This window comes from Tenebrio molitor, chromosome 1 (genome assembly GCF_963966145.1).
Source record: "Tenebrio molitor chromosome 1, icTenMoli1.1, whole genome shotgun sequence".
NCBI classification, from domain to species: domain Eukaryota; kingdom Metazoa; phylum Arthropoda; class Insecta; order Coleoptera; family Tenebrionidae; genus Tenebrio; species Tenebrio molitor.
The window spans coordinates 12,980,115-13,007,810 of record NC_091046.1 but is presented as its reverse complement, the minus strand read 5'-3'; the positions used below and the strand labels follow the sequence as shown (position 1 = coordinate 13,007,810).

At 32.3% G+C, this 27,696-nt stretch overlaps 2 protein-coding genes across 5 annotated transcripts in view; one reads left to right on the top strand and one right to left on the bottom strand.

Annotated features, from left to right (window-relative positions):
- The window catches only part of sns (sticks and stones), a 316,393-nt gene extending 304,843 nt beyond the window's left edge, over nt 1-11,550 (bottom strand). The window contains exon 1 of one of the 4 annotated variants that reach the window (XM_069042514.1): nt 11,225-11,550. The gene's annotated coding sequence lies outside the window, so the exon portion shown is untranslated. The remainder of the gene's footprint in view (nt 1-11,224) is intronic. The other 3 variants (XM_069042533.1, XM_069042528.1, XM_069042508.1) reach the window with 3 other exon arrangements.
- Nucleotides 11,551-12,216: 666 nt separating this feature from the next.
- Nucleotides 12,217-14,967, top strand: LOC138141444 (glutamic acid-rich protein-like). Its single transcript, XM_069062151.1, has one exon. The coding sequence runs from the start codon at nt 12,217-12,219 to the stop codon at nt 14,965-14,967; it is 2,751 nt and encodes a 916-aa protein (XP_068918252.1).
- The last annotated feature ends 12,729 nt before the right edge of the window (nt 14,968-27,696 follow it).

Sequence of the window (27,696 nt, the reverse complement as noted above, 5' to 3'; positions counted from 1 at the left end):
AATATTATTGATTTTGGTAGTACATATGTACTTTTTATTTCGTTTCCAACCGTATCAAATTTTCAATATGTTATACAGGTGTCCCAGAGTTGCGAAAAAGCTCCATAACTTGTTTGTTATTAAAGATATCAACTTTTACTTTTTTCTAGATGATAGCTACGCTTCTACTGCACATTCGGAAAATATTGCGGTATATAGGTATACAGTGTGTCTCAGTATTATAAAAACACTAAAGTTATGTTTTTTTAAACGGAACCTACCCAGTTTGATTTTATTTTTGAATTCTATGCTAAATTATTAATCAAATTTATACAGGTCGTTTTTACTTATCTGCCATTGTTTTTGATCAGTGGCGCTTTCTTTACCAGAATTTCGAATTGCAGGTGTCCCTTCGAAAATTCGTACCTTACAAATCGTTGCACATAAATTAAAATGATTGACGCTGTTTGATTTCTGAATGTTTGCCGCATCTGCTGAGTGTTTACTCAACAACCTGCTCAGTCGCATATGCCTACTGCGATTTTTTAAACATAACGAACTAACTGATCTAACGCCATTAGACTTCTTTTTATGGGCGTACTTAAAAAGTAAAGTAAAGAATTCAACATGAGATTAAGTTAATAGATATCACCTTAAACTATCCAGAATGTTAGAAATGAATTTTATAATCGTCTTGGGTAGTGTTAGATGGTACACAGGGTTGTCACTTTAAACATTCAGTGTAAATGTAATTTAAAAAATGTCATTTCTGTGCTTATTTTTGTGTTTGATGTTATTGTTAGAGTTTTTTTCTGGTTAATCGATTTAGTTTCTTTTTTTTACAATGTTTGCCTCACGAAGTCATCGTTATTACAAACTTTGAATTGAGTAGATAATACATTTCTAGTTCGATTTTTCAACTATTTTTATAATTTCAAAGAAGCCATCGATTTCATTAATGTCATCGGAAACCGACTTATCGCGGAATCAGGCGATTCAAAATCAAAGAAATTCCTTTTCGAGAGGATTTCCCTTGCCATTCAACGTGGAAACGCTGCAAGCATTCGGGGCACTTTTCCAGATTCCGCAATATTATCGGAAATTTTTGTATTATAAAACAAAAATGTTCATGTAATTATGTTATTAATATAAGCTCTTTCTACATTTCAAAATAAAAATTTATGCGTTATTTAATTTCCACACTCTATAGCTCATATAAGGGCTAGAAACATGAAGTAGTCTTAAGCGACAGTCCATATTCCATAGGTATTCAATATGTGACAGATCGAGAAATACCTATAACCTATAACAATACGTTGAGGCTATAGCTGTTTAATATAAGTACAATATATTTTTGGAATCTAAAACAAAATTTGTAAAAAAAAACCATCTGTCCTACTTCTGAAAACCAATAGAGAACAGATGATTTTTTTTATATTATTGTAAAAATTCTTCACTTGAATGCTTATGCCATTTAAGCAAAAAAGCACAAAATTGTTTAATAATCTGTCTTAATAAATATGATGTAACGTTATCTGATAAATTTCAAACTATAAATCTAGTAATCTACACAGTGTGTCCAAAAAGTCTGGAAACAGCCCAATAAAATAGAAACGAATGATTTTAGAGAAAAACTCAAAAACAAGTGAACTAGCGTTTTCAAAAAGCTTTCTGTTGATGGTATCTGTTTGCTCTTTTTGATGACCTTGAAAGAGTTATGATGTCATCAGAAGTTTTTGTAAATAGCAACGTCGCATTTTTACTACCTGTTTTAATAGATCTTTTAATTGTCTAGCCGACGGTCAAAAAAAATTCAATTTACATAAGAAATTTCCTGAAAAAACCTATTTTTTTTAACATAACGTTTTCAGACCAAAAAGAAAATATCAGCAGAAATCTTTTTTAAAACACTAATTGACCTGCCTTTAGTTTTTTTTCAAAAATTATGCGTTACGTTTTCAGTTGGGTGTTTCCAGACTTTTTGGACACACTGTATAGTATCCAATTTGGAGTAAAAGTAAAAAAATGGGGCACTGCATCGAAATCGGATCTATTTATCATTCATAATAAGGTCATAATAATTTTTTTAGGAAGCACTTTTTTATATCATCATTTAATTTGCTATACGCTCACTTTTTGCACGACGTCCAAGTCGAAGTTTGATCATATTGTTGTTATTTTATTGATTATTTTAATTATGTATTCTCTCATAACTTGCTGATTGTTTTTTCAAAACTTTAAGTGACAAGATATTTTTTGAAATTATTAGATATAAATTTGTTTCACAGTCTAGCACTGGTTTTACAAATCTATGAGGGGCATGATGACCAACTCAATAGACAGGGACTTGACTTCCGAATCACGAGATAGAATATAGACCTTTTTTTTAACATAACACGTTCCTAACAAAATTATCGGTTTCATAAACTTGAAAGAACTAATTCAAGAACACTAATTAGTAGTGGTATTGTCATTAATCAATCGATCAAAACATATAGCGAGTGATATTGATAGTAGTAAAAGTTCACTATATTGTTTCGAAAGTCCATTCACTTTTAGCCAATAATTCATACTTCAACAAGTAAGCGTTGTTGAACAAAGACTAGAAGCAATAATAATTAAGCGAATACGAGTGTTGGCGAGTAAATGTTGATTTCATCAGGTGAAGGTCGAATTGTTCCTGGTTAAATAAATGTTTTGTTCCGGCTGTGGCTATCTAAATCTACATGCATGCTCTGCTAAGGGTGATCGAAATTTTTGATAAAATATTAAAAGGTTTTTTCCGGTTTGTTTCATTATTCTCCATTTATTTGAAGAACCTTTAGAAATGAATTCGAGTACTTGCAGGTGTGCTAAACTGGAAAATAATTTAGTGGGGTCCTGAGAATATTTTATGAATTCATTACAGCCCATAATTAAATATTATTTGGTTGAGAAAGCGGGCCTTTTAACCCTTTCGACGATATTTCTAATAATCCCAGCTAACGAGTAATTCAGCCAACTTTTAAATATTTTAATTCAATATCAAACTGAAGCGGCTGGAATGAGAGTTGGATGAGAGAGTGGAACAGGGTCGGACTCTATAGTATAAGTGACAGCCTAGGGTGCTAGAATTTTAGTCTAATTAGCTAGAATTTTTAAAGCAACCTGTATCAATAAATGTAATCTACATAGGGCCGGTTGCAGCAACGTGAGTTAAATTTAACTACAGATTAAAATATACGAAAACATTGTTACAACAATACGTAACTAAAGTAACCAAGCATTTTAACCTACAGTTAACTTTAACTGGCGTTGGTGCAACCGGCCCTTAGAAGAGTTTCCATTTGAGAAAAAAATTATGTTTAGATCCTGCTTGCAACAAAAGATCACAAAAAAGTATTGTTTCATGCGTAAACTGAAATCGTTTCCGACAAGTATGTAAACAAAGGCATGACTACAACATCAGAACATGTAAGTTGGTGAAGTACCCAACCCTGATAACCTGGCGTAGATGTTCTTGAAAAGAAATGCTTCGTGCTTGTTTGTAGCTTGGGGCCACATAAAATGTAAATCCGGTGCTGGGTTCGGACTCCGGGCATTGCTGAATTCGGCGCCTATGTCTACATAAAGTTAAATTTATATATTTGTTGGAGCCTGACTGAATCGATGCAGGAATTAAAGTTGCCAAGTTTCGGGGCACAATACTATTTCAATTTGAATGTTTTTTAAAAAATATTCGATTAAAAGGAAGTTGAGGAAATTACGTTTGCCACGACTGCAACAGCCGTTTGTGTTTGTGTTACAGCTGAACTTATTTCCAAGTCAGCCGGAGCATGAGTGCCGATAATTCCAACCGAACTCGAGTTTTACTGGCGAACTTGACGGTTCACATCCAATAACAACAAACAACGTTATTTACATTGTAGCGACATTTGCATCACAAAGTGGAATTAAAAAAAAAAAGAAAACAAGACTAGCTCTATAAAATCAAATGAACGAAAGCTAATTTACATCCCTTGTACACTATGGTGGCCGCTGCTAACATATTCATGTCGCAGGGCAAGTGGGATCCGCAAATAATTAATTAGATTAACAGCGTATCGGTTGTTTTTCCCCCGAAAAAAAAAACAAAGCCATTCCCCGAGGAGGCTTAAACAAACATGTGGGTCATATCAGTTTATTAAAAAAGATATAGATCAACGTTTCAATACTGATTTGCCTGATACTCGGCAACGGACGATTCCATGCGAACAAACAACATTATTTTGCTGGGCGTTAAAAAGGCACAAAAGTAAAAAGCTGAAGTAGCTAAAAAACAAAGAATTTGCTATCGGCTTTGATGGGACAGATTTGAGACTGATCAAACATTTTTTATAACTACTGATCGCCGTACAAGCTATTTAAATAAAATTGGAACATGTAGCTACATTTCCACATTTTTTTCTGAAAGTAAAAGCATGCTGTTTTGACAAAAACCTATGCTTACGAAGAATTGTTATCTATGGTAACAAATCCTCAAGAGAACATATACCTAACAAACCCTACACTTTTTTATCCAATATTTGTTTACGTTGTTAACTAAATGGAAATGTTCCCGAAAATAAAATTCTGGTTATACTAGGACTGTGTTCAAACTAATTGAAAATTCCAAACGTCAAATGATTATTTGACACTAAAATTAGTCCATAGTTCTATTTCAAACGTTCCAGTTTACAGATTGGACGCAGGTATTTATTGCAATTCGAATAAAAATTCAAATAAAACAATAAATAGAAATTACGCCAAAACGGCTGGAAATAGGCATCCACAAATAGACGTGGCCTTAAAATTTTATATGTCAGAAATAGTAGTTCCCATTCAAAGAAATGAAGTTTTCGACATTTCTTGATTATCAACTTTGAGAAATTACAGTAGGCGTATGAGACATAAAAAATGTCACTAATGCCGCAAAAAATCGGACAAACCTTTAGGAATTGAATTTTAAAAAAACAATTATTTATTTCCAATGTTACAGGAGTTATACATTTTTAATGAAGCCCTGCAACCCCGCTTTTTTGCGAAAAAGGTCAAAATCGATGATAGATAAGTGTTGACAAAAGGACTCAAAAGTCAACTTAGAATCCGAATTTGAAATCAAAATGGACCGTTTCAATTTAAAAAAACAAAGATGTTATCGATTTCCGGTATTTCCGGACCATTTTACTTGAACTTGGAGCAGTCAGCTACCGATTTTCATATTACCGGGTGATCAAGAAGGACTGTTTAAGTTGGCAGTACAATTAAGAAAATTTTTTAATTCGGTTATTTATAACACTGCAACCGGATATGTTTTGTTGGTTTATTTGACAAATATCTGATGTAGGTATAGCATTAACAACGACAAGCCATCAACAACCGAAAGTTACTCCTGTTATACGATTTAAAATACAATTCAGTGTTACCAACTTAAACAGTCCTATTTGATCACCCCGTAGTACGATTTTGGGAAATCAGAAAGTTTCTAACGAACGACGTGAATTAGCCGGTATATCATTCAGAGCAGAAGGTCTTTTTGTGCTTCGTCCAATTGCCGTCTTCAATCTCTGGGCTTCGCACAAAAAGACTCACTTCTACTCTTAATGATAATAATCTACTATTGTTTCTCTATAAAGTAGATAGGAAGAGAAGATGCATTTTTGTCAATTTGATGTCGATAAAGGCCTACATTTCTTTTTGAGAGGGATAAATACATCTATTTATTATACCTACCATTAGATACTTTTTACTACAGGAACACTCTACATACATACCGGGTATAGAATTGATTTACGAGACATAGGATTTTACATCTAAAAATAAAGAGTTTCAATTATTGACTCCCCTAACAATTTTATGGCAAAATTGTTAAAATGAAAGTTAGAGAGAATCAAAATTACTGTCTAATTTCACTATTAGTTTTATTCTAACATCTTCTGGTACTGAAAAAAGGCAAGAAAAGAGTTAACACAAAAATCCTAAAAAGTACTACTAGGCATGAAATTTTATTTCTTTCTTTAGATGGTATTATGGAGAATCTTCTTTAAGAAACTTCCAAGCAACATTTGATTCAGGTTTCCCAGACTGACCAATTTCAGCCATAGAAACAATTCGAAGAATTGGAGAGAAGTTTGAACATTTAATGGAAGATACCTTTTCATTCGTCCTGTAGTCCTGTAGAGTTCATTTGAAGGGCAGATCAAAAGAAAATGAAATAATAGTGAAACCACCCGACAAATAATTTTAGAAGTCAAATTTCATTGCTAGTACTGCTTTTTAGTATTTTTGTCTTAACTCCTTTCTTGCTTTTCTTTCAGTACCACAAGATGTTAGAAAAAAACAAAGAGTGGAATTAGACAGTACTTTTAATTCTCTCTAACTTTCATTTTAACCATTTTGCCATAAAATTATTAGGGGAGCCAATAATTGGATCTCCTTTTTTTTACATGTAAAATCCTATGTCTCGTAAACCAATTCTACACCCGGTATGTATTTATTTCAACGAGTGATGAATTTATAATGATTAAATTTTATAAATCAAAATAATTATTGTGTGTTTAAAATATGCAACAATTTATAAGTTACTAAAATTTACATTTGTTGTTTCGCTAATATTTATCGATACACAAAAAACTTTGCTAAATGATCACTTAAATCGTAATAATTTGAGTTTGTTTAAATTAACAACTCATTTCATTTTACATGCACATTACGTGGTAAAATATAGTGTTTTAATCAAATCACATTTTCTAGATCACTTTTCATCATAGGAGGACTATTAATTACAAATTCTCTTAAACAATTATTTAATATATATTTTCATATTATAGTTTTTATTGTTCACAATTTCTAGTAATAACACTGTATAATGTACTTGCTATTATAGTTTGTTTAAGTTCAATTGCTTGTACTTACGTAATTGTTATGTCAAACCAATTAATAATATTGACGATTGCTTTTAATCAACTAAATGTTTTCTTTTTGTTTAAACATTATTAAAATAAAATACACTTCATTAACATCTGCAGGTAAAAAATACTAGTTTTTCTGTCGATAAGCTATTTCACGGTTTTAAACTTTGCTAATAAAATTAAGGAGTAAATAACTAATCAGACTGAAACAAATGTTTGTCCGAGCACACGAACGCTAACCTTTTATTGCTTATTTTAATAAGTTGTACTGAATGTAATCATTTTAGTACTTTGCAGATTTGCAATTACTACTAATGAATGTATAACATACTGTAATGAGCTATAATTAAATGCGATGTTCTATTTAAATATAAACAACTTATAAAATCAGACTGCTGCACCTCGTCAGTTAATTATTATATTATCTGTAGTAGAGATTTATACATAGGTACACGTAAACTGTTTTTTTAGAATTTGCGTCTCTAATAGGTCTATTATTGTATTCAATTTGGAGTCGTTTATGGCTATCTATTAAAGCAATCGTGGTTTAATAGATTTCTAAGAAAATTTTTATCAATATTTCAGTGTATTATTGTCATTTACACCAAAAAACTTCCAATATTAATGTTCAAACTCTACTTTTGCATCCGTGGCAGATGTAGTTACCTTGAATTACCAATTAATACAAAATTCCCTAGAATTTGAAAATTTAATTTTTTTGTATAAAAATCAAAACAAGGGTGCAAATTCTAAAAAATAACATAAAATACTCGTTTTATAAGGGCATCGGCACACTCGTCCCATAGAAAACTCCTCTACGGGTCGTTTTCTACACCTGGGACTCGTGCACCTAATCAACCCTTATAAAACTCGTTCTTTAATATACTATTAAAGCTTCATTTGTATGCTCTTTTTATTATAATTCAAGATTACGTATAGGTATCTAGCATACTGCTTCGTGTAAAATTCGAAAAACATATGGAGGTAGCTTTTTTTAGGGTAGGGATACTAATATGTCTAAGACCCATTTTGGTCGAATTTTACGTTTATCATTTTACTTACGGAGTAGAATATGGCCCGACACATCATAGAACTGTAATGCCAAAGGCAGATCCTGTAATGTAAAACGTTTTCCCCCACAAAACTCAAACAACGATCTAGATCATAAAAGTGATATTGATCATGTTATTTACAATTGTGACGATTTAATTTAATTGATTTGAACACAGATATTTCATTATTTAAAATGAATTAGTCCCCAAGAGCTTAAGTAAACAAAAAGCTTTATGTGTTTAAGGAGAAAATTCTGAGGCTTGCTTAGTTTTTAGAAAGTTTAAAGAAGCAGTTTTATTAAAACAATTTTTTGTATGGCGATTTATAATGGAGTAGCAGTTTCGCTCTTCCACATATTTGCATTTTGTATAGCACTCCGATTTACATTAATGTTAAGATTACGTTGCAATTTTTAGGTCATTAAAATGCAAATTTGTGTGTTAATAAGAACTGCCTTTTGATTAAAGTTACAGTGAACTTCTCTTGTTTCACAATGATGGAAATAATAATGTCGAACACAGTGGAAAAATATTTTCAATAACAATAATCTTGCTTTCTATTGTTTCCACTATTTATGAAACAAGATAGTCAATTTTGGTGAACAGTTGTAGTAAATAGTAGAAACACCTATGGTTTTAGATGTACGTATTCTACCCTTGATAAAATTAATTTAAAAGTAAATAAATTTACAACCTATTATTTTTAACCTTTTCTGTTGTGGCTTATTAAACTACTGTTTTCAAAAATAAGAACTGTTTGCAACACATTTCACTATACATATCATCATATCATAAATTTCCAAAACCTACATGATTTCTAAAAAGATATATATCGAATGATCTGATAACGAAGTCGGAACAATTGTCTTCAAGTTGTAAGACTTACTTATAACTATTTCTCTTTGGTGGTGAAAATTGTTTTGTTCTTCGAAGTAGATAAATCTTAGAAATCTCCCGTTTTGGAAAAGAGACTTATCGTGTTCATTTATTGATATTACTCAATAACTTGTCCTTATCTTTTCATCTATTAATAACCATAAGTACAATCTTTTTTACTTTATCACACGGTGATCTGAAATAGCAAAACAAAAACTGAAGCTAAATTTGTTACTAAATGAATTTACTTTAAATATTTTTTATTTACAGATTTTACAGATTTTACAGATTTTCGCAGTTCAAATAATTTTGACATAATAAATTCGTTACAAATTATAGTTACCTGTCCAACGACAGCAATGTTGTGAAGATGAGCCTGCTACCATGGCGGTCCTATTATGATCAAAAATATTTTATCAATAACAAGTAAGGCACACTGCTCGTTTGATTCTGTTTTGTAAATAAATGCTAATCAACATCTAAAAATGTTAAACAAAGAGTTGAAATAATTTCATATTTTACACTTTTAATCCAAGTAATATTATTTTAGTAACAAAAAGCTCTAATCCTCTTACGCATCTCTAAAACACAGTGGCATAGATCAAAAAGAATTTACATTTAACGTTTGTGCAAAATGCAACCTTAATCCTGCGTCGCAAAAACACGGACTGGACAAAAGTATAATCGTGTAGAATTTTCTAAAAGCACTCATTCTGCTAACTGTAACCTTTCATATTTTATTTTTTTTTATTCCGGGTGAAATTACTAAGAGAAAATCATCATATTCAACTGAAATTAAAGTTATATCATCAGTCATCACAATACAAAAACTCTCCAATGTAGACAACGTTTAGTTCATCGAGTATCCTCTAAAAAGCTTTCGCGACGCCATCTTGCATAATTTATTATTGTTCAAGGCAGGTAAATACAAAATTAGAAAGGTTTTGAATTTTTCAAAATTTATTGGAAATATGTACCTACGTGATACACACAAATATTGTGCTTTACTTTTTTATGATTAGTATAGCTGCTCTGAATAATTGAAAATAATAGTTATTATGGATTTTTAGTAATTCACTGTGATATTCTACGTAATATTTGCGAAACCTGAATAATGACCGGTTAATGTACCACCATGATTACTACCTTGATGTCGAAACAGAAATTGATTGTGTGAAATACAATATAATCGACAGGATCTAAAGCAAAATTGCTTCATTTCTTGATTTTATCGCTGGAAATAATTGTATTAGTAATCAAGCCAACATTAATCATCTTACTGTGACATTCACTGGAAAAACTACCCTACCTGTTGCCTAACTTAAACCACACTTCAAATAACAATTTTTAAGTTCAGTGAATTTTAAAAATCGTCGAGCATTGGCCAGTATCAAATGATAAATTTCCGAAGATTTTATGAATGTAAGTTTCATTATGAAGTAATTGCGGATAAAATTATGATTGTTTGTGGCCACGTAATAACGTTTTCATGACGAACCAGATTTACGAGATTTGATTATTCATCAATCAATGTCACTGTAAGAAAAATATTTCGGAAAAATTATTAATAAGAACTTTTTGTCAAGTCACGGTTGTATATTACTTAGAGACTTACTAAAATCGGAAACTGATACAATCAGTTTTTATTTTTCCCCAAGTATCTGAAATATCGACTTCCAACAGAGATACTTTTTCATCTTTGTTGGGTGGATAAAAAACGGCTAACGCTTAACACACAGTATTTTTTCGATGATAGTAAATGCAAAAAAAAACAAATTAAATTAAGGTTTCATGTCTGCCAATAGTAGGGAATTTCAAGTGTTGAAATTGTGATTTTAATCAAACGAATTAAGCTCACGCAGTCGGTACAGAAATAGAACAATTTCAAATGCGAACAATAAATGTTTTCTTGGAATATTTGTAGAAGTACAGTTGTTGGGTCTACTAAAAATAAATAAGAATACCAAAAGTGATGCTTTTATTTGTGTATTTCATTTCGACGTTGCATTTAACTAGGGACAAATATTTTATTTTTGCTGAATAGGATCTGGAATTCTTAGCTAAATTCGGGATTCCTCGAGACGCTTTCGACAAAGAATGCAGAAGGGTACAAGTTAGATAAAAAATAAATAAAAGACGCTTTGAAAGCTATAACCCTATCTTCACTGAAAAAGAAAATGCGTGTAAAAAGCTAGCAAATAAAATAATAATGAAATCTGTCTGAAATTGGAATCGCATCCGAGCGAGATCCACTGAACATACAAAACCAGTTTCTATGATCGAGTCTCGGTTTTATATGTACGTTTATGTACATAAATATATAAAAACACAGCGACATCTAGTGGTCAACGACAGATAATGCCTGTTGTAAGGGGTTTTTCAGACGTTAAGACGACAAAACTCACATACCTATTAGATGCAGGTTAGATAATCCTATAAAACTGTAAGCTCACAAACATCCACAGGAAAAGTTAGATCGCTAGAATTAACTTGAGGTTTAAACGTGAATGCAACGTACGTGTGCAGAGATTAGATCACTATAGTTTTGAAATAAATCACTTTTTACATGAAAGAGCCTTCATCCAGAGTTCCTGTACAAAGCATGTCACGTTCATGCGAGAATGAATTGTCAATGTGAAACAGTATTAATCACGGTCTAACGTGACCATCACTAAAAACACCTGCTAAAAGTTAAAATTGGTTCGAGGGTGGTGAGTTAGAAGTCCTGCATATCGGTCATATGGGGCGCGAATCGCTTTTTCTGTACTCTCTACGCTACCGATCCGCTCGTAAAATCCGGACTGGGGAGCAAAACAGAATTCGCGCAATGCTACTCGATTCTGCGACGGAGCAGACAGGGTGGGAGCAGAAAACCCTTAGGTGGGGATATCATTATTTCGCAGCATCTGATCTTTCCTGGCCCTGAATCTTACTTTTACTGAAAAATAGGGCCAATTCCTGGACAATTTTTCCATATTATGAAGCCGGTCAAGTGTATTGACATTTCCACATTAAAACGAGATAATCCTCCGAGGGCGCCCTTACAACGATCAAATAAATCTGCTCGTTATTTTTTTCGTACCCTATACATTATCTATATAATGATATTTTATATGCTGAACTATAATAGTTTATATGTATGTAGGAAATGGATAGTGGGCGAGGAGAAGTTTATTATGTTTGACGTTGTATTTTGGAGAGACATTACAATTTATCATTAAAAGTTGTTACAAATCTTGTTTGCTTAAACTATATCCCACAAATTTTGGGGGCTCAACCGGGATAGAAACAAGATAAACAGAGAATTGTAGAAAGAAGAACGGTGATAAATTAGAGGAATTCTAATTATTTTACGGAAAAGTGAAAAACAAGTGACAGTTACGAGGAAATTAAAACAAAAAATGACATCATTGGGTGAAATTGCTTTTATCAGAGACAATATTAAAAATGCTCCTGTGAAGTCGATTAAAGCCCTTCATATGTTTATTTTCGAATCAGAAGGTGATCGAAAAAACAGATCAAGGCTGCGCGCATTCAAAGGATTTGATTTCGACGAAGATACTAAGGAATTTGAGACTAAACTTGAATACGTGGTTGAGACTTTGCAAGTAAGAGAGTTGATTTCTATTACTAATCTTCTCTGTCTCGACAATGATGGTGACGAAGACGAGCTATCAAGAAAAATTTGCTGCCACTTAATGAACCTTAGCATGTTGGAGAAAAATGAAGTAAATGACGACGATGAAGACGATAAAGATGACGAAGATGATAAAGACGATGAAGACGATGCAGAGCAATACGACGTGGTAACAGCTTCAAAGAAGAAAAATAGTAACAAAGAAAGAAGAGTCACAACCTCTAAGAAAAAAGAAGATAATACCAAAGACGACCAAGATGAAGAGAGAAATCAAAGAAGATTAAGAAGGGTAAATAACCTCAAAAGCAGCAGACCCAACGACGAAGAAGAAGATGACAATTATGCAAAATGCAATTCATGTTTTCCGTTAAGTTTTAGAGATGTGGAAGATTCAATTCGTCCTTTTAGTGGTAATGACGAGTATCCTGTCGAAAAATGGATTCAAGACTTTGAAGATACTTCCGTTTTGTTAAGATGGAGTCGATTACAGAAATTCATTTTCGGCAAGAAATCTTTGAAAGGTCTTGCTAAACTTTACATACAGAGTGAATGTGGTATCTCTACTTGGAGTCAACTGCGAGAAGCTTTGTTGTCTGAATTCTCAACTCGACTCAATAGCGCACATTTACATCAGATGTTATCGTCAAGAAAAATTCAGAAGAAAGAAACTGTTCAGGAATATTTTTTGATTATGAAAGAACTGGCCTCAAGAGGTAATGTAGAAGATAATGCACTTATCCAATATACTATTGATGGCATCACCGACGACACGAGTAACAAAATTATTCTCTACGGAGCTAATAACTTAAAAGAGTTTAAAAGAAAACTTCAAATTTTCGAATCGTTGAGAGAAAATTCAATGAAGATGTTTAAAACTAAGAAAGAACCGGAGATTAGAGAAGAAGTAATGAAGAAGCAAGATATGAAATATAAAAAAGAAGAAGGCAAGCAAATTCGTTGTTTCAATTGTGGTTTAAAAGGCCATAGATCAATAGATTGCAAGTTCAAAGAGAAGGGAACAAAGTGCTTTAAATGTAATAATTATGGACATCGTGCAAAAGAATGCAACGAAGATAATAAACAGAAGAAACAAAGCGAAATTGAAAAGAAATTATCCCCAACAGTGTATTTGTCAAATTCATTGCAAGACGAAGAACCACCTGAAAATCATGAAATCTGCAACAGAGAAGTAACAGATCGAGTAAATTCAAGAAATTTCAAAAATGTAAAACTTTGTGGTACAGATTTTGAAGCTCTAATCGATACTGGAAGTGACGTTAATTTAATTAAGGCAAGTGCTTTTTTGAAAATAGGTGCTCCACGCTTTGAAGAAACTCCACTTACACTCACTGGTTTAGGAAATGGAAAGGTAAAGACACTTGGAAAATTTTCGACAAAAATAAACATTGATAATTGCGAACTTGTGACCGAAATTCACATTGTATCGGATGAAGCAATCTCCATAAATGACATAAATCTCATAATTGGAAGACCAATCTTGAATAAAGTAACGTTAATCATGAATTCCGAAGGAGTGATGGTAACTGAAAATGTAACCGAAATGAAAGAAACAAACTTACTGAATGATGAAAAGAAAGTACAAAAGAGAATCGCAGCAGAAGATGAGAATACAACAGAGGAAAATAATGCATTACCAGAAGGTGAAGTTTCGAAGAAAATTTCAGATGAAGACAAAATTGAAGATACTGAAGAGAATCTAAATGATGCACTGAAAATTACAAGCTCTGAAGATGACGTTGGTGTGGAGAGCGAAGAAAATCAAAATTTGGACGAAACATTTGGGTCCGGTGAAGAAAAAAGAAACACGAATGAAGATATAGAAAGTTTAGGAAGAAAACTAGAAGCAGCTGTGGATAAAATAGCAAAAGAAATTAATTCCAATATACCTAAAAATGAAGATGATGTTAGTCAGGTCAACCTTGAAGATAAGGAAGTGGAGGAGGCTTGCGAAGAAGGAAGCACCGAAAAAGTTGAAGAAGATTTTGACAACTTGGGAAGAAGACTGGTTGAAGCTGTCGACAAAATGCCAAACGAGTTGAATTGCAAAAATGAAGAAAAAGATGTTTGTTCTGTTGATGTTTCTGAAGATAAGATTGAAAATTCTGAAAGAGAAGTTGTTACTCTAATTGAAGAAAGATATGAACTGCGCAAAGAAGCGAAACAACAGATTAAGAAGATCCACGAGGAAAACATCAAGAATTACAATAGGAAACGTAAAATGGCAAGAGAATATAAACCTGGAGACCAAGTTGCCATCAAAAGAAAAAGAACCCAATTTAAGACTAATGCCAAAATACTGCCCAAATATTTAGGTCGGTATGAAGTAATCAAGAAAATTGGAAATGATCGCTATGATGTTAAGAAGATCGGCACACATGACGGTCCGAGAACAACCAAATCATGCGCGGAGATGATGAAGCCCTGGTGTCAAGAAGATCTTGACTCGTTCGAGGCGAACGAATTTCAGGATGGCCGAGTTGTAGGAAATGGATAGTGGGCGAGGAGAAGTTTATTATGTTTGACGTTGTATTTTGGAGAGACATTACAATTTATCATTAAAAGTTGTTACAAATCTTGTTTGCTTAAACTATATCCCACATGTATGGCCGGATTACGTTGTGTTTATTATTCTTTCACAATTTTAGTTATTACCTACTAGAGACTACGATTTATGCAAAATGCATAAATTGTTTCTTATTTCTCCATATTTTGTATTTATTAGTTGTCCATACGAAAATGTTTTTTTTTTTTATAATCCATTTAATGCTGACAATGCCTATTTGGACTTGTCACAACAAATGCAGATGTTTGTACATTTTCCCCATGTATTTAGCATATTAGAGCTAATTTTACATTTTAAATATTTTAACGTGGACAACATTCTTATCATGTCCACAGGAACCACAATAAAATTTTATGCCAATTAAAATGAGACAATTTATAAAGTGTATGTTTTTCTAAGCAACTACTCCTAATTGCTAAGAATTAAAAACCTTGGCAGTGTCTTAATCGTTTTTAATGACACATTGATTACTTGATTAGTAACGGATGGATTTCAAAATGAAGTTTACTCCCACTGAAATCACAGAAATGATGATTAGGATAAATAACTACATTCAGGTATTCATTCATACTTTGTGAAAATAACAAAAATAGTGTCTAAAGGGACGTCCGTTGTCTCATCAAGAATTACTTAAATAAGGGGCGGCTATGACTTTGACAGGGTCAGATTTTTCGTATCATTGCTAACTCAGCTAATAAACGTCAAACAATTGTCACTATGAATGAAATTTTAACGCAAACATTGTTTTTACTTCAGAATAGATTTCAACAACGGAAAACGAACATACAGCGCTGCTGCCTGTTTGATCGAGTTTCAGCAAAATTTTCAAATTTATGTGCAACCAAAAATATATAAATCCACCCATTCCAGAGCATCTGTAGACCTAGGTCCAAAATCTCAAAGCCTTCTTTGATCTAAATATTTGTACGGTAGATGGGCGACATTGATGAACTAGAAACAAGAATGATGGATTCGCTCCACTGAAATCAATTAACAATGTACTAAATGACGGTTTTAAGATAAAACTTTATTGATTTTCTTACGCCTAATACAGTTTATTGCCAAATTAAAGCTGACTCCCGTTTCGACAGGAAAGCTATTTTTGTATCGTTACTCTGATGATGACAGCTTTGCTGTTGAAACGCGCGTCAGCTTTAGTTTAGTAATAAAGTGTATTTGGTGTACGGGAATCAATAATGTGTTATAGTTGTGAATCCCAAGTTGTCTATGAAATTTCGTTGACGGTTTTAATGAAAATATTAATGCAAATTCTTCTTATACTGTGTGGAATCTACTCGTGGAATAAATTTAGTACATAATTTCAAAACTAATAATATTTGTTGAAAACGCTCAAACAGGTCAATTTTTATTTCTCATAATACTTATTTTAAGTTGCTTCACTTGTTCATGACGTCATCTATTGTTGAGCTATGACGTCACACTCATTTTTTTAATTCAATGCAATAATTTTTGTTTTAGTTTTGGATAGTACTCTTAACAGCCTTTGTAACAAAGCCTGCATGATATCTTTTTATATATAATTATTTTTATATTAAAAAAAATGCGTATGACGTCACAGCTTTGAAGGAGATGACGTCAGAAAAAGGTGCAAAAATTTAAAACCAGCGCACTTTAAAATAAAAGTTTACAAAAATAGCGTTTTACAAAAATATCATTCATGAAATTATTGAATACTACTATGGAATAGGTAATTCCCACACTGTATAGACTGCCTTTCAACAAATGCCATGGGCCATTATTTGTTGTCCGAGTTGACTAAACAAGAAAACAAAATATATTATCCTGGAAGTGCTATGAAAAATGGTCCTAGTTCTATTTTTTTTTCAAACTTTCTAATGTCACTTCATGTCAAACGACAGGAATTCTAACAACCCTAATATGTATGTTTACCAAGCACTGCGTTGTACTATTCAATAAAAAAAAATGTATAATATTTATCAACAGTTGAATTTGATATTAAATTTACAAGGACCTTGACAAGCAATCAGAACAGTCATTCAACAAGGTGACGGTCAATTTAAACAATATTTGCTGACACGTTCCATGGTTTGGTTTAAATATTTTTCATTATTACAATAGAATATTCCAATATTCTGATTGTTGAAGATTTCTCCAAAGGTTTGTTCAATACATGAAACTTGACCGAAATCAACAACTAAAGCAGAGCACGAGGATTCGTCATCTCTTCAATAATTTCTGCAATCACTTCAGAAGGAAAAGTTATGGCAACAGTTTTATTATTACGTACGTTATTATTTCTGTTATTAACGAAAAGAACCAGCCGTCTACTCCACAAATCTACGACATACTTTTACTTAAATTTTGGTCTGACACTTTAGGCATAGACCCAAAATCTCATTAGAACTAACTTTTTCTTATAAATTCTGTCGATATATCTACATATTTAACATATTATATTTAAATGTTAAATTTGACGTCTACCTGAAGTCACGTGATAACTGCTGTCGGTTATATTTTTAATCTTTAGATAAGCAGCGCCGATTTCAACAGTAACATTTTTGCTAAATAAAATTTCCCATATGGTGTGAATAATGTAATGGACAACTGTAAATATTAATTGTGTTATTTATTTATTATTTAAAATTTTTCCAGAAGTAATTGCATATGATAAATTCATATTCCTATTTGTGTTTTACTTCTTTAATATTTTCACAAAACATTTTAAATATTAATGCCACGTGTGCATAAAGCACTACATTTTTGCACACACGAAAGGAGGGTGTGTTGTAATTCCATGCGTAAAAGGTGCTTTTATGCACAAGATATATTACTTGATTCAAATTATGAGTCAGATAGCATTCATTGTAATTGAGTAAATTAGTTAATCATTTAAAAATGAAATAGGTGCTTTATTATTACATGAGTGCTTTAATGGAACGAGTGTGATAATACGTTTCATTAAACGAGTGTAATATACTGTTTTATCTACTTTGCTTTACTAATTCCTGAAATTCGGCTACTCAAGTTTTCATATTAGACTAGGGACTTTTGCGTGTGTTGGTATGCTTGAATTTATTTTACTAAATTATATATCTGGAAGTCTTTATGTGATTGGCCAACAATTTCAGTTTGTATATTTAACACAGAACTCTCATATAGTAAGCAAACCATTTTTCAGACAATGGTAATGGTGACCCAGTTCTTATAATAAAAATGTAGATGCATCACCGTTTTCCACTAGACAGACATATTTGAAAATAGCAACATATCGAACAATCCAATCATAATATGTAGAACTTATTGCAGTTGCATTTTTCTCTATCTTGATATAATTTTTTTTTAAGAAAAAGTCACAATATTATCTTTTATCTATTATTTTTGTGTAAATCAAAAATCGATTTGCTTTTAGAAATTGTCAACTAAATCCTTACTATAGCTCCAGCTTTAGCGGTCGATTTCCGCAGAGAAAGGTTAAATTTGGCCAGGACACACGTGGATTTGTATGAAAGGAAATGTTTCTTGTTTACAACCTGAAATTCTAACTTCATAACAACATTCTCTGTATCGCTGTAGAATAAAAGATTGTTCAGTAGTAGCAATCGAGATCATTAAACCATGATTACGACATTACGAGTAATGTACCCGTAATTAGCAACAGCAAATAGAACAATGGGGTAGAGATGCAAGAACCAACCAACGAAGCGTCTGCTTCTGGATTTCGTTCAGGGTTCAGAAATGACAAATATTGTTTGTACCTTTCCTTTACGAGATATTGCTGTTTGATGTAATTACTGTAAAACAACGTTTTGCAGTATTTTTTTTTTATTAAGAATTTTAATTAATTAACGTTAAAATAATGAGGCAAAAATCCAGACGTATTTAAAGCCGACAATATTAAAATGTATGTCTTTCCTAACTGATATCTTGTTCTAGGTCATTACATTAATGCCTCATTAAAAGATAAATAATTGTTAATACATTAATTATCGCTGAAAGTAGAGCGATGTGGATCGATTGAAAAATGTTTTATTCTGTAACCAAGCGTAATCTGAAAATGCTCTAAAAGGTATGCTATTATCGAGGGTGCGAAAGAACACGGGGGATGATCTCTGCAAACATGCACATGCAGGTGGTGGTTAACATTTTTCATATTATTTCAGCGCACCCATGTTGCAGTTTTATTTCGTAATTTTTGATGTTGCACCACATAAACTTATTGTACCCTGAAAATAAAATACGTACACAGCCTGACTTCATAAAAATGCAAGGAATAACACATGTGTATGGCGATTTGAATCTAGTATCTCGTGGAGGTCTGCCATAGCGGCAACATGGGCAATGCGCTCTAAAACGAAGTGAAAAGATATGTAAATGTACGAATATGGGCGAAAAAATGTATATACGTACTTGGTCACCGACGCGATGTGACGATTTGATTATTTTAATATTAAATTTCGCATGAAATTTTCCACGAAAATAATAATTTGAAGCTAAGTGGTAGTGGAAAATAATAAATGAGAATAATTTGTTTGTAAACAAAAAAAAAGTAAAAGAATGTTGCAAACAGAATTATGTAGTTAATTTAACTTTTAATTCAGGGTAGTCGCTTTTGCCCCAGCTTCTGACACCGCAACAAATAGAAATTATGTAAGCGTGCATATTATTATCGTTTGAGCAAACTGCACCGAGTTGTGTATCCAATCTGAGAGTGAAACATAGAATATTGTTAATTTCGGATCAAAGTCAAATGGTGTTATGCAAACAAGTGGCCGGTTGAACGGAACTCCGAAACTAGCTGCTGCATCACGTGTAGTCCGCAGACGATTAGTTAGTAGCAAAGCAAACACTTATTTAATGGCTTATATGATGGGAGACGGTGGTTGCTCATCATTAATAGAACCCACATTAGTTCCGAAATAATCAACAACCCGCTAATTATCATCCCGCCACAGGATAAATTATAGCCAGTATACAGCAACATAACCAAAGTCCGGGCCATAGAGATCTATTATACCGATATACGGTAGCATAAAATCGTGATGGTGTTTCCTAAACCGACACTAAATTTTGTTGAGTGTGGATTTCATAGTGGCTGTTATTCATTCCGGTAGTTTTCGTGTGAAAATCACCCGCGAACTGTCTTCCTTGTCACAGGTGTCATCGCACCACTGTGACTACTTCTAAATTGTAAACCTTCAAGATGTCAGTCTGTAAGAACTGCAAAATTCAGGAATTTTAAGTTTTTACACCAACTAAACAAAATTCACCCACATCGGTTTCACTAACTTCCATAAACCACACATCCTTTTAGTAAGTGGTAGATTATTTTTTTAAAAGACGAGTTAGACAGGTTTACACACATGTGTAAAATGCCGTGGTGAATAGTTAGAAAATAATGCAATAAATATACATTATATCATAAGACTTTTAAGAATTCTGTCTTATTTTTAACAACAAACTACAGCAACATGTCATTAAGAGTTATTGTCTTAGAGTAGTCAACTAAGCAATATTAGATTAGAAAAACTATTGTCCGAAAATCAATTAATATGGCCCGCCTGATTTTTTTTGCAGTTCGTTAACACTAAACAATCATTATAATAAACAATAGAGGAATTTTCGTTATCTTCTCAATAACGTTTTGTAAATATACTCGTACATGCAGAATGATCGATTAACGACTAGAACAAGTTATAATGAGGTCAAATTAGCTAAGAGTAGATCAAATATAAAGAGAAAAATGTACCAGAACAAGATCAATTGTCAAAGTTTGTGACTACATATATGTAGTTGTATTTCTTTGCTTGACTTCCTGCAGCATGAAACAAAGACAATATAATACAATACATAAAATTTAACAAGCTGGAGTGTAAAGTTGTGTCATATTCGGAGAATCATATGAAATAGAGAAATGTTTATTTATCATTGTTCAAAATGTAGGTGAATTTGTTGTTACTTAAGCAACCCTTAAAGCTTTAGTGTTTTGAAGGCCCTTTTTCGCACGTATTTTAGTGTCAAAAACAGGGATTATGATTCAGGTATAATAATAGTAATTATACACCAAGGTAGAGAAGACATTTTTTTAAGCCGAATAAATAAGCGAGGCTTAAAATTGTCTTCTCTACCGTGGTGTATCTACGAGTATTATTTTTTTCACTACTAGATACGTTAAAACCCTTTCTAATAATAATTATTAATAAAATTATTTTGTCCGATGCAACGATCCGAGTTCTCATTTTTCAACGGTTGCTATGAAAATTGAAAATCGTCTGTCTACGTTAACCAATGAAATCAAAGAAAATCTTTCGTTGCTAGGTGACACTGGTTAATAGTTAATATTATTAAGTTTACTTGGGCCAACCAACAGATATAGTAATAAAACCGCCCCCTAGTGCCCGCGTATTTTAAATAGCAGCTTCCAATTGGCTCATTCAAAACGTGTGCAGATTTTCGAAAGCCTGATGTACATCCACAAAAATTACCTCACGGCATCCGGCATCTCATTCGTTTTAACCTCGCTTCGGGAGTTTGACCACGTATTTATGTTTGTTTGTTTTCCTTGGCATTTTTCGATTTGTATTACAAAATAGTTTTTTTTCAAGACTTATAAGAATGACAAATGGCAAAGAACCTGCTTCATTGTGAAAAAGGCTTCGGCGTATATCGTTCTACGCAACTAGGCCACATCCCCTTTTTTTATTACTATATCTGTTGGTTGGCCCAAGTATTATAGTAGGAGAGAAATTCTACTTCTGGGTTCAGTTCGAGAGTCAATAATGATGCCTTCTAAGACTAGTAGTGAAAAAAAATTATATCTATGTATGTGTATGGCTTTTCATATTTCGTATAAGGAGGAAAAACTCTCCTATACCTTTCTTATTATAGGCAAAATATTTGCTGATTTCAGAGTCCGTATTTCAGAGGTTTCGGTATACACAAAGAAATAGCAAAAATTTGAAACATTTGACTGAATTTTTTTCTGTTTTCGCATGAATTAAAAATTTTTTAAGTTTATTACTCTCAACTAAAGATAATACCTAGTATGAATTAGTTATATACTATAAATAATTTGTATTAAGAGTTTTTTTTTTGCTGTGGACGGATACGTATGAATACGTTCAATTTTCACTTCGGAACATTACTTTTTCGAATACTGACAGCCAAAGATTGGAAGAAAAATGTTTCCGTTGGCACTCGAAGAAATTACATTTAAGTTTCCACTTGTAGTAAACAGTAGACATGCTTTGAAATCTAAACGAGTCAAGTTATTGGAATTTAAGGTAATTCTCGCAAAATACCTACGCACATTTACAACAGAAGGGGCTTTTCTATATTTATTTATCTTTTGAGTATTTACGAGAGAAAATATTGAAATATTGCAAATTTATTCGCTAAACCATCACTAGACAGAGCTTTGTTCAAAACTGTTCACTAGAAAAATGTGTATCCAGCTATGAAATAACTAAACTAATCGAAATTTACGAATTACACTTTTACAATATTTAAAAATTATTATCAAAATAAACAAGCTCGTTCCTGCTTTTGACAGGTCAGTTCACATATTGATTAGGTATATGAAAATACAACGGGACAAAATTTGTTGGTTAGGCAGTTAATGCGTAAATCCAAAAATATGGATCACGTAAAACAAACCAACCGACAAATTAAGAGAAAAAAAAAATCAATGTTAAGCGTGTTTCTTTTATACATTTTTATTCGATTATAATGTTAGCTGACAGGTGTTTCAGCAACGTTTACTGTAAAAAGTAGGTACAACAACAAATCAGCGTACAAGATATTTCCTAACTGCTTTTATGTAAATATTCAGTAGAGTGCAGTTGTACATTAGCGGATTAGTAGCAACATTTGTACGAATGTATCAAACTAAAATTTAAATAAAATACATCTTTTTGTAAAAATGAGAAGTTGTTTTTCAGAACATAACATCCACTATTTTATTTTATCGTTTACCGTAATACCGGTTTGGGCAGCAAAACATGGTTGTTAGCGCGTAAAATCAGATCAACTTCTCGAATTGAAAAGCATAGACATTTTAGACTTTTTTTTTACAATCGAAGAACGGTTCGACATATGATTCTCTTTGAACCCGTAATGAGCTTAAAAATATCCAGTGTTTTTTTCCTCTAACCAACTGTATTCGTTTTCGTTAACGAGATCTCAATAATAAGCATTAAAGTAGCATCCGGTCTCACAATGCTTTATGATTATGATAAAAGAGAAAATAAAAGGAGTGCTGCGAAACCGCAGTTCGCTTGTAGAATTCCGCGGAAAGGAATTAGTCAGAGTTGGAAAAATTTTGATGATAGTTCTACTGCGACGTATCGGAACGAATGCTCCAGAAAAGATAACCACAGTTCGATAATGAAGCGCAGAATTACATCTTAGTGGATTTTATATTGCCTTTAATGAAATACAAACATTAGGCGCTGTTAATTTATCACGATATTATTCGAAAAAAAGTCATTATGGACGTTTAACGTGGGCTCAGATGAGTGTAATAAAAAGTAGACTTTATGATGAAACTGCATACAGCTGCCCACGTTCAAAATCAACAGCCACGCGACGAAGCAACTTGGTAAGTAACTATGAACCTTAATAATACTGGGTTTTAACCAGGGGTCATCGTTACAGCTAGATCACCTCGACTCCGGTGCCCACAGCGGTTCCTTCGTCCTCCTCTTTTCGCCTACGTAAACAAGGATAACGTATGCACTAATAAACCCGTACAGAAACGACTTATGAATGAATATTACATTAAAAATATAAGCAAGCGATGCGAGGGCCATCTTTTTCGTTGTTCGTCTCTCTTCTCCGGTGTTCGCCTACACGAAGACGACGGAGAGAACAAGTGTGTCAATTTATGTAAGGCAAAGGTGTGTTGTAGAACCTGTAAGAGCTGGAAAAATCAAACCAGTTGCTTGCACGGTCGTCGACGTGATTATTTTTAGATTGCTTCCTTATTTTATGCATCTTGCTAGAATCTGCGATGTTGCGCTCTTCGTTATGAAAAATGTCATATTTAATTGCACAGTTCGAAATGGTAGGTGGGCTCTTAAATTAGGGAATCGACGTTATCTCAAATACAAATCGCAAACGATTAACAAGAATAGTAATTATTTTTAAGTCAGTAGTCTACTCTGTAATAACTTTCCCACAAAATTAACTATGTGAGAATTTAAATTCAAGCCAACACCAACAGAAAGGAAGGAACGAATTACAATTACAGAGTAATGATGTATTTATAAATCCAATTCTGTACAAAGATAAATTTAATTGTATCTAGTTTACAGAGAAGTATTTTCTATGAATGGAAAATTCAAACAAAGTTACAATTTTATTTTATAAAAGTTGTACGCAACAAAACTGCCTCTGAATTTTTATATAGTAGTTATTAGTAGGAGCAGTAATTTAGGAGAATTAACTTGTTATTAGCCAATAATAATAAATATACTAAAATTAATAAAAAATCTGCGACAGTAATTATGTATATCTTTTAGGCAGATATAACATGTTCACATTATTGCTTAAACTTAATAATTTTTCAGAACGATCATCAAAAAAGCTCTAAATATTAAACAATTAAAACAGAGCATAAGAAACAGCTAATGATAATGAATTTATTATGAACTTTGAAACATCTAAAGTGATAATGTCATACACTTGTGACTGCTAATAATAGACTATTTTCATTACTGCCTAGACAACTACACAATAGTAGATTGTGTTATTAGGACTAAAAGTGGCACTTTTTTGACGGGGAATTTGTTTGCATAGCAAGGCGAAGCGTAGCGTAGCCGAGCTACTGCAATAATTGCAAGTCAAAGAAAGTCACCTTTAATCGGAATGACACATACTATTTTTTTCTCCAAACAAGTAAAGGACCCATATCAAGAAAAGCACGAAACTCATAAGTACATTTAAATTTTCAAAACAAACGTTTTATTGAAATACTTAGTCGTGTAACCAAAGAGACAGTTTTGGCTTTTGTTTTGTTTACGTGTTTAGTGGTTTTTTCAAATGAACGAGTGTTAAACTATTAGTTGCAAGTGAAAAATTTTAAGTCTAGGATTAAAAGTACTTTTAATACTAGGAGGTAAAAGTGTTGCCTTAGTGACACGTGACTTTTTTGTACAGTTACAAAAACTAAACTTTAGTGACAGAAAAAGTAACCTCTTTTAAGACGGTTGGAGAAGAAAGGTGTTTTTTATCCATTTTAAGTGCAAAAATCGTTCGGATGTTTTAGGTCACCGTTATATACACTTATTTTAAATGTGTTAGTAGTACCAAAACAATAACCATATCAATACTACAAAAAAAAAGTTTCAAGAGCGCTAAATTGTATTGGCCAAATAGGTTAAGCGGTTAAATTATTATTGGCCAGTTTAATTATTATTAGCTAGTTAACCAAGTTCACCGCGTTAAACCGAATACCCCAAGTTTTTTACATTGAATAGTTTTGTACAGCTTGTCTGCGGCTCGGTACCTACAATCTGTTATTCTCGGAAAATGAAGCCTTAATAAAGAACCTAATTAGCGAATGTCTAGAAAGAACAGAAATATTGAAAATATAAAAAAAGTAGGTGTTAATGTGCGGGGATGTGGTTCCATTGTAACAAAACTAGAAAAAACGTATGTCACAGGCAGGAAAGAAAGTACTGTACGTACACAACTAATTGCCCAAAAAAATTTAATTAACACTATTAGGCAGTATGTTAATCATAGTTTATCGTAAATATATTTAGGCAACCAACAGTCAAGTTATTCTGGAAGAGAGCCAAAAATTGTATTGTTGTTTTAAAGAAAGTGTATGCATGCAGCGCTTTCACGCTTTCCTTGAAACATATTTGCTGTTTATTTGATAGTATTTTCCGTTACCATAAAATTAGTCTTAAAGCTGAATACTCCAATTTTCCTGAAAAACAACTTCATAGAAGTTCGAAAGTTAGTTAAGAAACGGGGATATTTGAAATAATAAAACACTCCAAAAAATAATAAATAAACAATACACAGAAAACTGTAAAGTGAATAATATAAATAGGGGTTTAAAAATTGCACCTATCATAGTAACATTCAACTAGAAAAATGACTCGGTTTTTTAAATCCCTGTTAAATGATTGTCTCCAAAAATAATATTTTAACGATTTGCAAAAGTAATATCTAAGTCGTACCTCGGCAAAAGTTTCATAATATAATTTTAGACGGTTTGATTCCTTTCGACGGTATCACTTAAACCTTTAACTTTGTTCAAATATTAGTGAACAATTGAGTTAATTAAACTTTCCTTTATTTATTTCATTTTAAAATACGGTCTTCGCAATTTGATGATACCTTTGTCTCTGCCGTTCAATTTATTTAATGGTAGACGTTTCATTCTGTCAAAGTAAAAACTGCAAAACACAGAACTTTGTTTAAAGAAGTAATGATACCTGGTAGAAGAAAAATATTTACCACTTACACAAAATTGTGAAATGAAACCTTCTGCGTTCAGAGACAATTAATCAATTACTGTGATGCGGTCAAAGTCCACCATAAAATAATATCCGCATTGAAAACGTAAAATAGAAGCATTTATTTACGTTTCGATACGTCCACTACTACAAAAAATTTAACAGTATTTTTTCATACAGGGTGTTATTGAAATGCGTGACAAAATTTTAACCACGAGCTATTAGGCTTCATGTAGAACTCGGAAAAAATATTAATAAAAATAAAATGACATTTATTTTTTGAGCTACATTTTTTTTTAAATTGCTTTTAGGCCCAGTTAGAACGGTTCGATAACTTAACGGCCGGTTAAATCAAGCCTTGCTATAGAAACGCTAGAAAGTGACCAATCACATTACATGATTTTTGTATTTATCGGAGAGTTAACTAACTGGTCAAATAAAATGTTTCCAGAAACTTGTCTACGTTGTCCCACAACCTCGTAGGTAAAATGTCCGTACATTTTATAAAGTATGATATACATATTGGGTGATTCAAAATGATTGTGGCCAAGTATGGCAACTATGTACGAAAATTTATGTGGCAACTGTGTGGGTAGGGTAGAGTTGATATTTCTTTGACAGTTCATAGTCGCGCAATTTTGAAAACTGTCAAATCAATGTGTAATGAAATCAAAAAAATCAAATGCACGCTTATGAAATGTCATACAAATGACAACTCTACCTCATCCACACAGTTGCCACATAAATTTTCGTACATAGTTGCCATTCTTGGCCACAATCATTTTGAATCACCCAATAGGTACGCGGTGTATTTTTAAAATGTGCCCAAATTTTACCTACGAGGTTATGGGACAACGTAGAAGACTAAAAGCAATTTAAAAAAAAATTAGCTCAAAAAATAAATGTCATTTTATTTTTTGACAAATTTTTTTAAATATTTTTTCCGAGTTCTACATGAAGCCAGTAGCTCGTGGTTAAAATTTGGTCATACATTTCAATAACACTCTATTGAAACACTATTGAAAATGAACACAGTTTCTCAAAAAAAACCTTTTAATGGTAATTGTTACATTTTTATATTCGAGTAAAATGTACTCAACTTTAAATTGATATACGCTTTGATAAAAATATTATCATGTGCAGCTAGTTTCTCGTGTATTACTGGGTATAATATAATATTTTATAAATATTAGCCTGGAAGTGACGTATA